This window comes from Topomyia yanbarensis, chromosome 3, assembly GCF_030247195.1.
Source record: "Topomyia yanbarensis strain Yona2022 chromosome 3, ASM3024719v1, whole genome shotgun sequence".
NCBI lineage: Eukaryota > Metazoa > Arthropoda > Insecta > Diptera > Culicidae > Topomyia > Topomyia yanbarensis.
This window is the reverse complement of record NC_080672.1, coordinates 278,531,355-278,548,289: the sequence shown is the minus strand read 5'-3', so window position 1 is coordinate 278,548,289 and position 16,935 is coordinate 278,531,355. Positions and strand designations below refer to the sequence as shown.

Here is a 16,935-nt window from a genome sequence, read left to right as displayed (position 1 = left end):
TGCTGTGCTCGGTTGATGTGGCTATGATTACGTTTTTCCATATAACAATGCCCCACCCTACTGTATACGCTTCCCCTATACAAAGAACCTAATGATAACAAAAACTTTAAATTGTACTGTATCTGCATTACGTGTCAATATAACGATTATCAACGGAAAAAAGACTTTAAGCTCCTTGCCGTAAGGTCATAGTATCAAAAGCCAGTCGTCAGTGATAATCAATAATCCATCGGATTAAGAACAGAGTGAAACATCAAACAGCAAGTGTTAAAGAATCATTCAGTGTAAACATAGCGAAATAAAGTGCACAAATAATGAATCTCTTTCCAATGAACATGGTTTGAACAACCTACCTCGAATGTTCACAGCATGTAGTGCAATTATAATCGTAACCCATCGATCATTTGTTGTGTCAATTATGATGCAAACGCGCTCCCGGAAAAGCACAATCACGGGATGTTTTTTTTTGCTCCGAGCTGGGCAACGTCCGCAACATATAACAGCGTGCATAATGCACGATGCAACCGGGCGTAATCCAAGCGGCACATGCCGTGACCACACGAAACTGTACGAATAGGATTTATTTGAATTACCGCTGTGTTTAGATAAACATTAAGCGGCATATATTACTACTGCATAGCATAGTAGAAGGGTCAACGATTCCACATGTTGGACGGTAGCTTACGTATGTGTAGCATTGCAAAACAGAGATCCAGACTGATGTCGGAAATCGAAATAAACAAAATTTTGCAGAAATTTAATGTTTCCTCTGACTAAATCTTCTCGGTTTAGCAGTTCAAATTATGTGAATAAATAACAGTAATCGAATAACCTCTTCAACCTCAACAGCTTGGAAATTTGTTTATATATTTGGAATGCAGGTGTTTCATTACTAGGTTTTCAAATATCGAAAAACACAATTAATTCAACTTTAAACCAAACTCAGAAATGATAATGCAGTTTGTTTGAATATAAAAAAAATATTCTAAAAACACTGTAGTAGCTTGAAGAATCATGTCCATCTTCACGAAAATGAAAGCATTGCTGAAGCACAAATCTCAAGAAGCTCGTGATGTTCATCATATTATTATTGGCACTGTGAAATATTCACACTGTAAATTTTGTCAGTTTGAACGTAAATCTGAAAGAAATTCATATCGATAGCAGCTCGACACAAACGGTGATAAGATTATAAAACGAATTCATGTCGTCACCGGTAGGTTTAAAAATGTAGGCAATCCAAAATGTACGAACATATTTGTACACACAAATATAGATAAAATCATTTGAAGAAAGCAACTTTTCATTGTAGACAATATTGATATCATTACTGTTCTTTGTATAACAATGATAGTCTTCTCAGTAAACCCTGATACCATGCTCAGTGATAGGTTTATGTTACGTATCGTCCAACCAGGACGAAATACATTGCATAGGTAGAACGGGTACATCTTGGATTGACATATGTAGTCAACAGTTCAGCTGTTATCCTGACCAGCATCGACATCCCGGGAACATAGCTCTATAAACCCTTTATGTAGCCTAGTATAAAACAAGAACAGCAAATCGTGCTAAAAGCTTCGTTTCTTGTTGACCCTGTCACGTTGAGAGGTATGGCTATGGCATAAGAGGAAACAAACCACTCGGGGCATAGAAGGTGGTAATTTTCAATTAATTCACCACCACACTCGCACTGGCATCCAACCTCATGCTTCGGACACGCAACCAACTCGTGCTAAGGATGGTTAACAAAATGCAACAAAAACCACATCAAGCGCGACCGGATTGACACGTTTGTATCGCCTTATCGACACCGGCATGTTGCTGATAGCGTTCAGGTCGATGTGTTCGTAACCTCCAGGTTGCATCCACCATTGAATCATAATAACGTAACGAAACAGGCCACCAGGTGGAAGCAAACCACAGGAATCTACCGTGCTATCGCGAAAGGTTGTCTGTTTTCAATGTGCTTGCCTATGGCTACTATAGCTATATCAGTGCACATTGTTATCAGAAAAATTCCACATAATCGATAAACTCGGTGGGTAAAGGGAAATAGACTGCGGAACCCAAGGTGGAACTCCGCTGCTGTGATTTGCGTTTCTTCTATAAGAAGTAGGTATACATTGAAAAAGGTATATTTTTTTGTTTATTTCATAATTTGAGTTGAACAAATAAAGGGACAACATGTGATATCCTTATGATTTTTGAAAATGTGATCCTGTTATTCATTCTTCAATTCTTCGATCTGGATTCAATCTGGATTTACACTACGAATCCTTTCTGATTAAGGAGTTACATACCTTTTTTATTTACAAAGAAATTGAAAGATCTGTTTGCTCTATCTGAAAATCAAACTCGTGGAAAATACTTTTTTCAAATTTTAATAGAGATCCGAGCATTAGATCGAAGGCTTTACTAAGAGTAGTAATGACTTGAAACTTTAAACTCGATTTTCTCCGATTTCCAAAAAAGGCGATTGCTGAAAAACTACATAACCGATCATTTGTTTCTCAACTGTTCGCAGTTAATTTTTATCGTTCCTTAAGGATTCCTTTCTATGCATGAATTTTTATTTAGCTAATCAGAATTTTTAGTACAATTTTTAGAGTTCGTAGTCAGAAAAAAACAAAATATTTATTTAACAAATCCTTCGTTGTGTTTTCATATTTTTATAATGCGCCAAAATAAACAAAATATTACATAATGTACGTCGGGTCTCATTGACGTAGTTTGTTGCTGCGCGTTAAGTTCTTTTCTCTTGGCGCAGAAGCACTAGCGGCGTTGTCCTCAGTAACTTGGTTGGTCAACCAGTCTAATTTCTCTCACATGCTCGTGCATGTTAACATAGTTACTGCTTTGATGGTGTTCACGGAATAAATTAATGCTTGATTCTTGTTGATGTAAGACCTGCAGTAGCAACAGTTTAAGGTTTAGCATGAGATGACTGTTTGGTGGTTTTTGGTTGTAGTAAATGGAATTTTCTTACCAGATCATGCGCAAGGGTTTTCCTGGTGTAGTGACTCGATAGAGAATCGGCACGATTTACCTCGGATGCGATACCAGCGTGGTTCGACTATATGTTACATCATTGGAATTGGTTCGGAATGTCAGATGGAGAAGGATAGATTTTGGGAAGAAGTTTCTCCAAATATCTTCCACAGTTGAATCCACTACCGCTATTTCAAAGAAATATGTACTGCTAGATCGTGAACTCGTACTTCGATTGTTTCATCATCTTACGTATAAGAGGTGCTGACGTCAAACTTGCCGCATTCAACGGTGTGCAGCATATCGAAACGAATGATTGTGCCTGTATGATTGTTTGGAAAATAATCGAGATAATATGTCTAACATGCAATACGGTTTGCCCGTACTTTCTTCTTCAAATCATCACTCATTTCTATTCATGTTAGACACATGGAGGCAGGAGTAAAATATTTGTTCTTCTGCAACGGAACATGCAAGTGTTTCTACTCACTTGTTTTTTACCCACTATCGAGTAACGATTGGATGGAGTTAAATAAACGCTTCCGCAACATACAAACACCGTTCATAGTTCCAAAAAATAAATTTCTTCAATACTCATAATTAGGAACATTAAACATTGTGACAAAAAAATTATAGAACCGATCTTGAAATCGATTACTACTCTGTTAATACGAGTTGTCTCTCCAGCCACCGAATTTTATTTTTTCAAACCACATCGTGATTCACAAACGGATAAGAAGATACTATCATAACACTTATTCACAAAAAATAGTTCAATTTTTTTTCATATCCATTCTTCGCATCGCATAAAGTGGAAGATACTCACGGTAACCAAACCCAACGTTGTGAGGCGATCTTGCCAAAAAATTAATAATTAATAAGTAGGGGAGCCCGGGGCAAGTTGGCGGTTGGGGTAAGTTGGCGGAATCCCCATTTCTCCGTTTTTATTAGACATAAAGCGCTGTCTGTCGTTGCGAATCTCAAGTAATGTGAAACGCATAATCCAATGTGTTTTTGTTGTAAAACATTTTGTTTTGTAGAAGCTGTGGACAATATTGTGTTTTTGAGCATACTTTGTAAATTTTAATTTTAAATATTTTGTGATATTTAAGGTGGTTTTTAATATATTCCCCGAATGATTATATTTTTCGATAGTGCGTGAAAAGAGCTTTCAGTTTCCGTATAAATATTACACCTATCCATACACAAAAGCAATTTTTTAAATCCTTTTTTATAAAAAGTGCGGTTGGGGTAAGTTGGCGGTGACGCACACGGGGCAAGTTGGCTGTACTATTTACAGTGCAAAAATAATCATCAAATATTTTCATTTCTGGAATTCACTCCAAAGTAAGAGAAACTTTTTCTTGTGTCTCTCGTCAATGCAGGGGACAATTATTTCGGCCAATCGCCTGAAGAATTTCAAAAATTTGCTTTTGAATTTGGAGTACTCGTCAAAGTCAAAATAACGGGGTATTGAGACTGAAATATAATGAAAAGTGTCGAATAATAAACAGTTTTATTGAAAAGACAATCGGAACATTTCATAAGGACGACTGATGTAATCAAATTTCCATTTAATTGCTTATTTTTTGGCATTCCGCCATCTTACCCCACACATACCGCCAACTTACCCCGAGGCTGGGGTAAGTTGGCGGCTTTGCCGCTTCACATATTTTTGTCTCTAGAAATGAAGACGACGTATCAAACAATTTAATAAAATTCAGAGATGTTGCCAACAGTCTACCCTTTCATGCAACGTGTTCTATTTTGCAAGACCTACTAAAATCAAAGCGGTAAAAAATGAAAACTGAAAACACCGCCAACTAGCCCCGGTCTCCCCTACTTCGTTTGACAGGTCATATGCAGTGGTGACCGCAAATCCAAAAGTGTCATTTCTACCAATTCTATCAACAAAGGTATCTGCAAAATCGCCGTGAATTTCACCCAATAGCGCCGCTTTCAGTTTATCCGTATATATAAAATTGAATCTGGGGGCGTGTATATTACAGAAAGTTAAAGTTTCTAAAATAAACACGGTCCGCAATTTAACATGAGCAATGTTCAGTTAAAGACAGGATTTTTATGTATATTTCTAGTTCTGATTGATCAATTTAATCAAACATGCCCTCAAATTGCAAGTCAAAGAGTTTACTTCTACAATCTAATAGATATTTCTGAGAGTTATCGAGTACATCAGACGATAATAAGTTTAACAATTCAAAAAATCGTTTTCTATATTTGCGTCTAAATATATAGCGAAATAGACATTTCTATTGATCTGATTCGTTGGCTCGAATCGTATCTGAGTGATCGTCAACTTAAAGTGAAAATTGGATGCATATCTTCCGCTAATATTTCAAACTAAGCGGGTGTATCTAAAGGAAGTAATTTGGACCCACTTTTGTTTACACTATTTATTAATGATTTAGCTACTATATGACCACCTGATGACGTCTAATTATACATAGTAATCAAGAGCATCCAGGATTGTTCAGCTTTACAACAGCTCTTGGACAGATTCTATGACTGCTGTTCCATAAACTTGCTAACAATCAGTAGATCAGGAGATCTGAATCTTGAGCGTATTCTACTGGAGTCTACTAGATCACGTTCCGATCTCATTACGACTATATCATTAACAAGACAAACCGCCAGATGGGATTCATATTCAAAATCTCCAATGAATTTAACGATCCTCTCTGTCTCCGCTCACCACACTGCGCATTGGTACGGTCGATTCCAGAATCTGACTCCATGGTATGGAGTCCATATCAATCAACATCCCGAGCAAATTCTCATGGGTTCAGACACCATAAAACCCATTGAAAAACTACAAGGGACAGCCCTATGGGGTTGTACGAATTGCAGACGTAGGACTGCAATACGTGAAATATTTAATTTCTTATTACATTTGGATTAATAATTAGTCAAACATTTCTTTCTACAGTTCACTTCATGTATCGAACTGTCTTGCTCATCAGGTCATTTTATTTACAATGATCGATCGAATCCGATTAAAGAAAGCAGACAGAAAACTGCGATGGAAAACCGAACTAATCTCTGGAACTGCTTTAAAATTTTAAAAAGTTTTCTATTGTGTGCGGTAAACAACCAGACCGATGCTTAAAAATCATGTTTTAGACAATACAGTCACAGTTCTTGTATAGGGCAAGCTTTATAGTTTTATTTTGCCGTTATTGTAATTTTCCTAAAGTATACATAAATGTAGTGAATGCAGTGGTCTTAATCATATATCGCAAAACATATACAAGAATCGAAAATAGTTTTATGGATGGACTTAGATGCATTTTGCAGCGATTTTTTGAGTAACAGTGCATCCATACATCCATAAATAGGCTTTGTAGTACCTATGTATTGGTAGAATCAAAGTGGGATAGGTTGAGTGGAAATGAATCTCGTGGAATCAATAAATTGACGAAACGTAAATAATAAACAGTCACTGCACTTTCTTCTGTCCATTCGCGTGAATTTGTTGCTGAGAAAGTTTTCGTCTCCTTAGTCTGTCATAGAGACGACAACGCAAAGAAAAACCGAAAGCTTTCGCTTCGCGCAACGAAAGCTCAGATTTCTATCATACACGCAACCCTTGGTTATACCTACACATTCGCCTCAAACAATAAACCCAAGCGAACGGTGTACCGTGCTTGAATCAAAAAGCTGTGCCAGTACATCGTGTCCGTACACGAATGGAAGATACGCACCAAGCAAAATGAGTCAACGCTGGTGATGCTGGGTGGTGCGAAAGAGACAACTAGTACCACGACGCTAGCCTCTGCTACACTGGCTGTGGGAGCATGCGGCGCAGTGCTCTGCTCTGCCTGCTGTCCAAGAGGCAACTGAGCTTGCCCGACCAAATCTGCTCTTTAAATAGTCGATGATGACGTCATTCATAGAAGCGTTGCGCGTTAGGTACATAAATCTGTCGTGCCAGACTAGGGAAGCGCAGCCTTCTGTGTGCAAATGCGTGGTATTTTAACTATGTTGAACATTATTTAAAATTTGAATGCCATGATATCAAAAATCTTTGGGTTTCTCTATTGGAATCTATTTTTAGAAGTATTTCTGAGCGATATGCGCAAAAAAAAATGAAAATTTACCGTAAGATGGCTGAATTATAAGCGTTTAAAATTGGACCACTTTTCGTTACATACCATTTTTGTTGAATTTGCAAAGTGCACCCCCATATCGAAAACAAAGACGTAGTCCTACGTCAAAAACCATAAATATAGTCCGTGCCAAGTTTCACGACCAGCAAAACACCATCAAATGGTCTTAATAACTCATAAATACAACGAAATATGGTTTTTATATGGGATCTACCGGACCATGGTGATGGTGTTTTTATGGGTTGACCCCATTCAGGGGTATTATGGGCTTTCCGTTTGCTCGGGATCGGTAGCCAGGTTTGAAGCAATACAAAGGAAATTCGTTCGTCATGAACTGAGACGCCTTCCGTGGCGAGACGCTTCCAATTTTTTTTCTTGAAAAAATAAACTCAAAATAAGTTCTAAGGCTTGTTTGCGACATAATCTGGACACCTAAAAACACATAGATCTCTTGAAATATAAAACCAAAAGTAAAATATTTCTCACAGATATGGACTTATGTCAATTCTATCTAAAAGACATAATTAGTTATTAAATAAAAAGCGCTCTCAAAAATAGCATCGAAAGAAATGCGCGCTAGAAGTTATTTTGTGCAATCCAAGCGAAAATCAGTGACGCCTAATTACCGTCAAGTCGCCAGTCGCTGTGCGTGCTCTATCCATCGTGCAGTTTCAAAATCACGAAATCGATTAAACTAGTTCCCTGAATCCACACATCCACTCACTTCATCGTTCTATTGAAACATTCTAAATAAAGTTGAATCAAAATTTTAAATACACGGTAAATGTATCCCTTCATACACAGTAAATAATAACATATAACGGTGTCTGGTGACTATGACACATGTTCCAAACAAATGTGTATAACTCCTTATTCTAGTTTTGTTGCTGATAGATTCATATTATTTCTAAATTGTGGCATATTATGAACATATTTGCACGGTGACTATGAGAGCGGTTATAATTTTGATTAAAACAGGGCTTGAAGTCACGCCAAATCCGCTTAAACGCGTGGTGACTGGTGACTTGACGGTAGAATACTTGCTAAAAGGCTTTTATTTTCTGCAAGTTATGTTCACAGTGTTTAATACTAGATTGCCAGCAACTACGAATGAAAGAAATGCAAAAAACAATCATAACAAAAGACCAAATGGATTCGATAGTGGGGCAAACATCTAGAAGACCCTTTCTGTTCGCACTGTTGCTAGGAAAATAAAATTCGAAGCATCATTAGGGAATAAATACATTCAAGGCAATGACGGTTCCGTTCCGGGCTAAACACTTGTTTGAAATTTTTTTCGTGGATATTTGACCAAATTTTCCTCCGTGATAATGGATGACAAAACATAGGACGTAGAATTCTAAGTTTCCCTACAAATATTTGGTTTGGCAGGTCGTCTGCAATAGTGCATGAACCAGTAAAAACTTCGTACCAACGGGGAAGTACCATAGAATATTCACCAGGAAGATCATTTACAGAAACGATTTTAGTGCAGTAGTAATGTACTTTTTTATCGCAAGATTTTGGCATCTTCTCACTACGTCAGTGATGATTTGCCTGTTTTGAAGTAAATGCACCGGAAGAGCTCAATTTACCGGAGCTACGCCCTGTCTTACGAAATTGGGCTCTCGTGATGAGAGAGCAGTCTAAATACCAACAGCAGGTCGACGCTGTTGTGCTATCGTATGACAAGTGCCATTTAGCACATTTCGAGAAAAGCGATTTTTAAAGTTTGAGATTGAATATCTTGAAACATACAAATGCACAGTGGTTTTTTCCCAAAAACACGCGATTAATTATTTACACAAAAACGGCCAAGTTTAGATCAATAATGTCTTCTGAAAGTTTTATCAGTATTTCAAGACCTTTCTTCTGGTTTAATGATTAATCTCCCTAAAAGTGAGATATTTTTCTTATTTTTATAAAATGTATAGATAATGAGATCATATGTTCTGCAATGTTGTAGAGCTACTTTATGCGAACAACTTTGCTTAAGAGTCCAAAACTGTATATTCAATACTTGTGAAGTTATTGGATTTTGTAGTTCATTTCTTGTACTAATGTTTATAACTATAGCTGGTTGCCCGTTTTTGCCCGTTCAAAAGTTATTGCTATTGGAAACAGCACTATTTTTTTCAAAAATTGCTAAATAATTTCGAAGATAGAAGAGCTAGAACAAAACGTTCTTCTAAAGAGTTGCGGGTGGCATTGACGCAAATAACTTTGTAGAACATTCTAAATTCATAGGTACGATACCAAAAAAGTTATATTAAAAAAATGATTTTAAGGGGCCATCCACAAACAAGGCACTATAACTTCACAAGTATTGATAATACAGTTTTGGACTCTTAAGCAAACTTGTTCGCATAAAGTAGCTCTACAACATTGCAGAACATATGATCTCATTATCTATACATTTTATAAAAATAAGAAAAATATCTCACTTTTAGGGAGATTAATCATTCAATGTGCTAAACCAGAAGAAAGGTCTTGAAATACTGATAAAACTTTCAGAAGACATTATTGATCTAAACTTGACCGTTTTTGTGTAAATAATTAATCGCGTGTTTTTGGCAAAAAAACCACTGTGAAATGGTATGAACAATTCAAAGAAGACAATTGATGCTTCTATGAATTCTGTAATAATCTCTCAATTATTACGAAGATAGGTTGACTATATTGAGACTTATTGCCAAAAATGTAAACAAAAGTCGCACTCACACGTGTCATACGTGTGTATTGATGACAAAATATCTATGACGTGTCATAGTCGTCCATGGGAAATTTTCCATAGACAAAAACATCAATAATTAACTTTTTGGCTTCATTTGGTCTATAAACAATCGGTGAAATGCATTTTGAAGGAAATGAGTCAGGGAATCTAGAAAAAATAGTTATTTTTGGTTACAGTGTTGCCAAATATGCTATATTTACACTTTAAAACTTAAACTGCATTTTTCTCACAATTCGTGTATTTTTGTTTGGAAAATGATTTACACATAAAAACATCTTATACATCAAGATAACTTGAACCAATCCCCAGACACAGTCATTTGTAGCAAAAATTAAAATTTTCTCAGCACGTTTCTCGCTATATCTCAGTAACCAAGCAGAATGTCCAAATTCTGAAAACGCCACTTTGCAGAGATTTTTTAAACAAGTGATGTGGCATATCTAACTCAGTTTACCCCAAAATGGTGTTGGTCATAAGATAGCATAACAGCGACGAGGTATCAACCAAAAAAAAATACCAAAAATTGTGGAACAAAGCAACTAAATTGGCGGTTCTAACACGCATTTCTTTCGATGCTATTTTTAAAGAAGCGGTTTTCACTTCTTGACGAATTATTTATTTTTAGATAGATCATACATACGACCATATCTGTGAGAAATATTTTATTTTTTGGTTGAATATTTAAAAAGTTATAAACGATTTGAAGTGTCCATATTCTCTCGCGAAGAATCCTAGATTTTAATTTTTATTTTTAATCCTAAAGCATATTTTAGAATGATTGTCAATGTATCTGCTTTTGGTCATTATATTATTTAAAATTCCTCGACGAGATTGACGTCAAAATTATTGATCCAATAGAATAAAGCGAAATCATAACGTCAATGATTTCCCACCCTGTTCCAACAAGCTACATAGGATGAAATGCGGAAATCTTCATTTTGTGTAACGTTCATTCTACATTATATATGAAGTGTTCCGACAAGTCATAGCTTCATTATTACTTACATAATCGACCAAAGCTGTGCGATAGTCGTTTTTTCAGCTTCTGTAGGGCTCCTCCTTTTTTCTCACGCATTGTTACTCCTGGAAATAGAAGAGGAAAGGCAAAATGTTAATTTTAATTATACACTGCATTCAATCGACGAATAATAGTGCCGTCGCGTCGGACGAATTCATTAGCTTCTACCAGTCGGTATACCCAAGATAGTTGAATAATCGGATTAGATGTGACTTTATCTAGGGGAACTGGGGCAAGTCCGACACCGTGGGTAAGCCCGACACCCCACGACTTTTCCCAGATATCAAATTTTGAATTATACAATAATAACAGGATATCATTAGTACGATTATTTTGAGCATTCCGAGACACACAGATGCCATATAGATTCATCCAACGTCACAAAATAAACAAAACATGCGAAAACAAAGTTGATGCGCACTTGGATGTTATTTTTAGTTGAAGCACTTTAAGGTTTTAACAGCACAAAGGCTTTGAAAATCACCAGTATTTTTGCCGTACATTCTAATCTACTCTCCATGTCATTATTTATCTGCGTTGAGGATAAGTTTGAGTATTTCAACACTGTTTTTGGACATTTAACAAAAATGTGTACTGTTGGGGTAAGACCGACAGTTTTAGGAGGGGTAAGATCGACACGCTATTTATTTTTGGTTGAGTTCATTTTTGATTCAATGCGAACGACTGAGAGTTGTTTACGGTATTCTACTTTTATAACATCATGTTAATATTTGAAATATACGGAAACTCTGGTATTTGCATTTATTCCTTGTCAGTATTGTCTCAAGCCGACCAAAAAATTAAAAATCAAATTGAGCGCGATTCATAGTTTTATTATAAAACGAATGGAAAAAGGATAATCTAATATGAGATTCTAAAATGATATTGAAGAACAATTTCCATCGACTGCCGGATTGTTGATCAACAGAGTTCCGAAAAATCATAACACGAATCGGATAGCTTACTACAAAAGCTTATGTTACTTCTAAGTGAATGAATCTTAGTAACAGGGGATATATTCTTCTTGCAGAACTGCTCTTACTTCTTAGAATGGTTTCACAAGCGTTAATAAAGCTTGAAAAGATTAAGAGGGAAAATCTTCATCATAATACAAACCAAGTGTTGAACATTATTTATTCACACCACACATTCGTATGCTTTTCCTCTTGCTAAGCGATGAAATTCCAGAAAGCATGCATTTGTATCACATATACTCATATACACATAGTTACACTTTATCACACATACACAACACATTTTTAATGAAAAAAATTGGACAAAAAGAAAGCTAACAAGGGTGTCGCTCTTACCACTTCGGGGTGTCGGTGTTACCCACAGCTTTTTTTAAATGTTATTTTTCTCCATTTTTTGGCAACCAATAATTTTTAATGAATACAATTTTTTGAAACGCTTAAAAAATGATATCTTGTTAAGAACCATCTAAACAAGGATTACGCACAGAATATACAATTTTTGGAGCTTCGTGGTATTTTAGAAAAATTATTGCGCTTAAGGTGTCGGACTTGCCCCCAGTTCCCCTACAATGTTGGAAGCACATCGTGATGTACTCTGAGAAGTATGAATAATGCATATTGAACGCACCAAAGACCAGACGCTTTTGAGACGAAAACCATTAAACTGTACACTAACGACGAAGCTAACAGAATCTTTAATCTTGAGGGAGATATTTAATAGAAATATTCAAGTTCCTTATATGTTACGCAGAACGCGCAAAACTGGATCTAAAATGGGATTTGCATAGGTCACTGCACTCTCGTCGCACATTTGACTACTAACCGATCTCATTTATATTCACAAACTCTTCAAATCGGTAATGTGCAGCACACAGCAACCATCGTCATTAAACCACCGAACTATATCGAATCTTGCGCCAAGCCTGTCAATCAGTTTTCGATTTCTATGCAAAACCACGCCATTCGTATTTATTCCAACATTGACGTTTACAATTTTCTCAACACTCCCACCATTCACGCAGTATACTTCATTAAGTTACCAGCCATCGCAATGTAATTACATCCAGTGCGATGCCATCTTCGAAATAAACGTTTTTGTCTGACATGTCAATCTGTATCTGTCATGTGAATAAATGGGGTATTATAGCGCTGTGATCGAAGCTTTATTGTTGCCCTTCCGATGGATAATTCTGATGTCAAAAATAAACGCGCTCGCTCGATATTGCGGTTATTTGAATACGCGTTCCTACGAGTATGATTAATGCAATAATAATTGTAAATCACTGAAAAAAGTTATTTTAATTAATCTGAGCGATTTACTAGTGCGCGTGAAAAAGGACTCATTGAGCGTCAAATTGTCAATCGTTTTACGTTTCACTGCAGTCATACGTAATAAATAAAAAAATATTTGGAGAACAAATATTAAATCTCAACCGTTATAGCCTTCTTGTATTTATTTTCTGTTATTGACTTGTATGTTTTGAAATGCCACGTACACAAAAAGAGTTTTTTAATACTTTCGGTTTTATTGAAAAGTTTCTAAATTTCGCTACTGTATGATGTTGTCATATCTTTCTGGTAATGTACTTGAAAATCATTTCAGAAGTATTGGAAAGTTTTTCGAGTTTTCGTTCTTTTCTCGAAAAAAAAATATTATTAAACAAGTTTGATTGATCGTCTAGACAAGTAGTATAAAAGTGACTAATTTTGTTTATTTTGTCTGACACGGCGAGATGATACTAGCTTAATTTCAAAAACAATCGTACATAAATATAGAGCAACATAGTGATCATCGCAATTATTAGTGCCTCTACCTACTACGTTATAGCACCCGTGTGATTCGGGTAGAGTTCTGAACAAAGCCAAATGGACATTGTTGTTCTATTTTAGTATAATTGAAACTCTAATGATAAAGTGAAACTGAATGGCGCTGGCTTATCCTGAACGTCCTTTCAATTTTGATCTCTTTTCTCGAGCTCAAATACGAATCACATATGCAATAGTTATCTATGTTTCAACCTCCCCAATGGCGCCAGGTGGGGTAAGAATCTATTAGGATGTTAGTAATATTCCGTCATAATAATTATATCTATACAATTATTCAAAACTCTCCATAAGCTGTCTCCTGTTAATCCCTTCCTAGACAAGAGCTTAATGTGTACAATACTAGTGAAAACACCTGTAACAGCTTGCGTCACCCACCATTGCTCGCTACATTATCGGTTGCAGTGCTCATGAGGATTTTGCGGCCTAGAGAGAATGATAAACAAGACTGACCACTCACTGCTACCGTTTATCAACTCAACAGACACGCCGCGAAAGCTTCCTTGCTCTGCAATAGGGTGTCCCAAAATGACATCATGTTAAAAAAGTCATCGGGCTCACTTCTTAAATGAAAGGTTAGGGTATTAAGACCACTTTTTCTTCGGAATGAATTTGCTAAAATACTCCCTACAAAATTTTAAGAGTGTAGAGAACACTTTATATAGTTGAGCCGAATACAGGGGCGTAATTTTGCTGAAGAAAGTGTATAGCTACGGCCAATGGGGTATAACTTATTTAAGTTTTTGTTAAATAACCTTTTGACATTTTATGATATTCAACAAAAATAACACTGTTCTACAAAATAAAACAACTTAGGTGGGCTTAGTCCGCATATTATTTTTCGGAAAATAGAAGGAAAATGATGAAAAATGGCGTTTTTAGCTTGTCTCTAGTACATCAGAATCGGTTTTTATGAGCATTCGACGATTTTTTAAAAATTATTTTGTATACTAATAGCCACCTAGCAGGTTTGAAAATCACTACAATTAAACAAATATGTCGACCTAATGGCAAGTTATGGCGTATATTTGAAGGCTAAGGTATTTACATTTTGTATATAAAGTCCTATTTTCATGTTAGGAACTTTAAAGTGGAGAAAAATTCAGAAGAGTGAGGTGAGTGTTGAAAAACTGATATTTACTGTTTAGATCACATAATTCCAAAATAGTCAAATTTAGGGAAAAAAAATTTCGACAAAGTTTTACAACAGAATACAGCGCATCTTCTGACACAATTATTTTGTTGAAGATGCCTCCTAGAAGTAATTATGGGGAATTAACTCTTCAAAAAATAATTAGAGACTTGGCGTCATTAGCAAAGTTATCATTATTTTTATAATTTAAGTTACAAAAAAATCATCAGATGCTCATTAAACCTCGTCTTGACGTACTAAAGACGTACAGAAAACGTCATTTTTCATCATTTTCCTTCTATTTTTCGAAAATCAATGTGTGGTCAAAGCACATTTGAACTGATTTACTTTTTGGAACAGCATTATTTTTGATAAATTGCTAAAAATGTCAAAGGTTATCTAATTAGCCGTAGCTATACACTTTCTGCAGTAAAATTACGCCCCTGTATTCAGCTCAACTATATAAAGTGTTTTCTGTACTTTAAAAATTTTGTAGATACCCAGTTTTGAAGATAAAAAACTGAAAAATACCAAAAATTTCACTTTTTACTAAGTTTTAATGGCTCTGCTGCTTTTATAATTCAAAATTTGTACAAACTAACTAACCAAACTTCTCCGTTTGGATCTCCAGAGAAATAAAAAAATGCTGAAAAAAAATCTAAGACAGTTCAGGACCACTTAAACAGGCATAGATTTGAAATTTCATCTAAAATCGGCCCATTTTTCAAAAAATCAAAATTCGCCACCAGTAGGAAGCGTTTTAGCAAACTCACTCCGAAGAAGAAAGTGGTTCTAATACCCTAACCTTTCATTTAAGAAGTGAGCCCGATGACTTTTTTAACATGATGTCATTTTGGGACACCCTACTCTGCAATTGGCATTGGATCGTCGAGACTGACGACATCATTGTGGAATGAATGAATGTGTGCAATTTATGGCTTAATTTTCTTCCGTTAGTGCCGGTACATTAGCAATATCACGTTCGATGTGTATAGTGATCGTCGCAAAGAGGTAATGATTTCTCATATATGAATTAAACATGCTAAAATGTTGAGGTACGTAGTTAACAATTGTACTATGTCAATCGATTCCACGTTACTGATCAACGAAAAAATCAGTTTTCAACAAGTGATTAACACGAACGAAAACAAGATGGATAATCAAAGTTACCTAGAGTGAGTTTTACCGCGCCGATAATCGCGAGCCTTTTTAATTGCTGCGCTAATTTAAGGCGACCAGTTTTTTTGCTCCACTCAATAGCAAAGTTGCGTCTACGGTAGCCTTCCGTAAAACAATGCAATGGAGTGTATGCGTGCGCTGCCTGCATCTGATACGGTATGCAGTTTGTGCTTCTTTCTCTGTCTCTCTTCCGGAAGAAAACTTTGCAAAGGTCAGGTTCAGGGGTGAACGTGGAACGTTGGGCGTTGCTATTACAGGTTGTATGAGCAATTATAGACGTTAATTGTTGAACTTGTTGCAGGCAGTATGGAATGATTTATCGAAACGTGGATGAAAAGAGAAAGAGAGAGGGCCTGGACGAAAAAGTTTTTCTTACTGTAAAATAACTTCCAGTCACAGTTAGCTGATGGTATAGATAAGAGCAGAACCTACAAGTTGCCCACCTATTCGATGAACGACGAAGTTTTAATCTCGTCTTTTCCATACCTTCATCGAATAAACATACAAAACACAACCAATAAAAACAAAGTAATTCTTTCGCTTAGATACTATCTTTTATTTCCCGATGACAATTCTTTTAAATTGACAATCAATCATTTTCCATTCATTTTGTTTAAATAGGACAATTTTACTCTCGTGTCTTACGAAGCAGAATACTGACTAGAGAGGTAACACTTAACATTGGTAACGCGTAATCAAGTGATTGTAACAAGATTTCGAGGATCTAAGTATTTTGCCTCTTCTACAGCATCATCAACGTGCAATGCTCACAATAAGGAAAACTTCGTCGCTGTTGTGCTATCTTATCACAAGCGCCATTCAGCACATTTCGAGAAAAACGATTTTTAAAGTTTGAGATTGAATATTTTGAAACTTATAAATGGTATAAACAATCCAAAGAAACTAGCACCAACTGGGTATCTAGTTAGACGATGTATCTAAGCTAGTATTCAGGC

At 36.0% G+C, this 16,935-nt stretch overlaps 1 protein-coding gene across 2 annotated transcripts in view; it reads right to left on the bottom strand.

The window, feature by feature from the left end:
• Positions 1 to 16,935, bottom strand: part of LOC131690936 (cyclin-dependent kinase 14) — a 438,487-nt gene that overhangs the window by 287,266 nt on the left and 134,286 nt on the right. For both annotated transcript variants that reach the window (XM_058977020.1, XM_058977021.1), the window contains one exon: positions 10,858 to 10,935. In XM_058977020.1, coding sequence (XP_058833003.1) covers positions 10,858 to 10,935 — 78 coding nt within the window. The remainder of the gene's footprint in view (positions 1 to 10,857; positions 10,936 to 16,935) is intronic.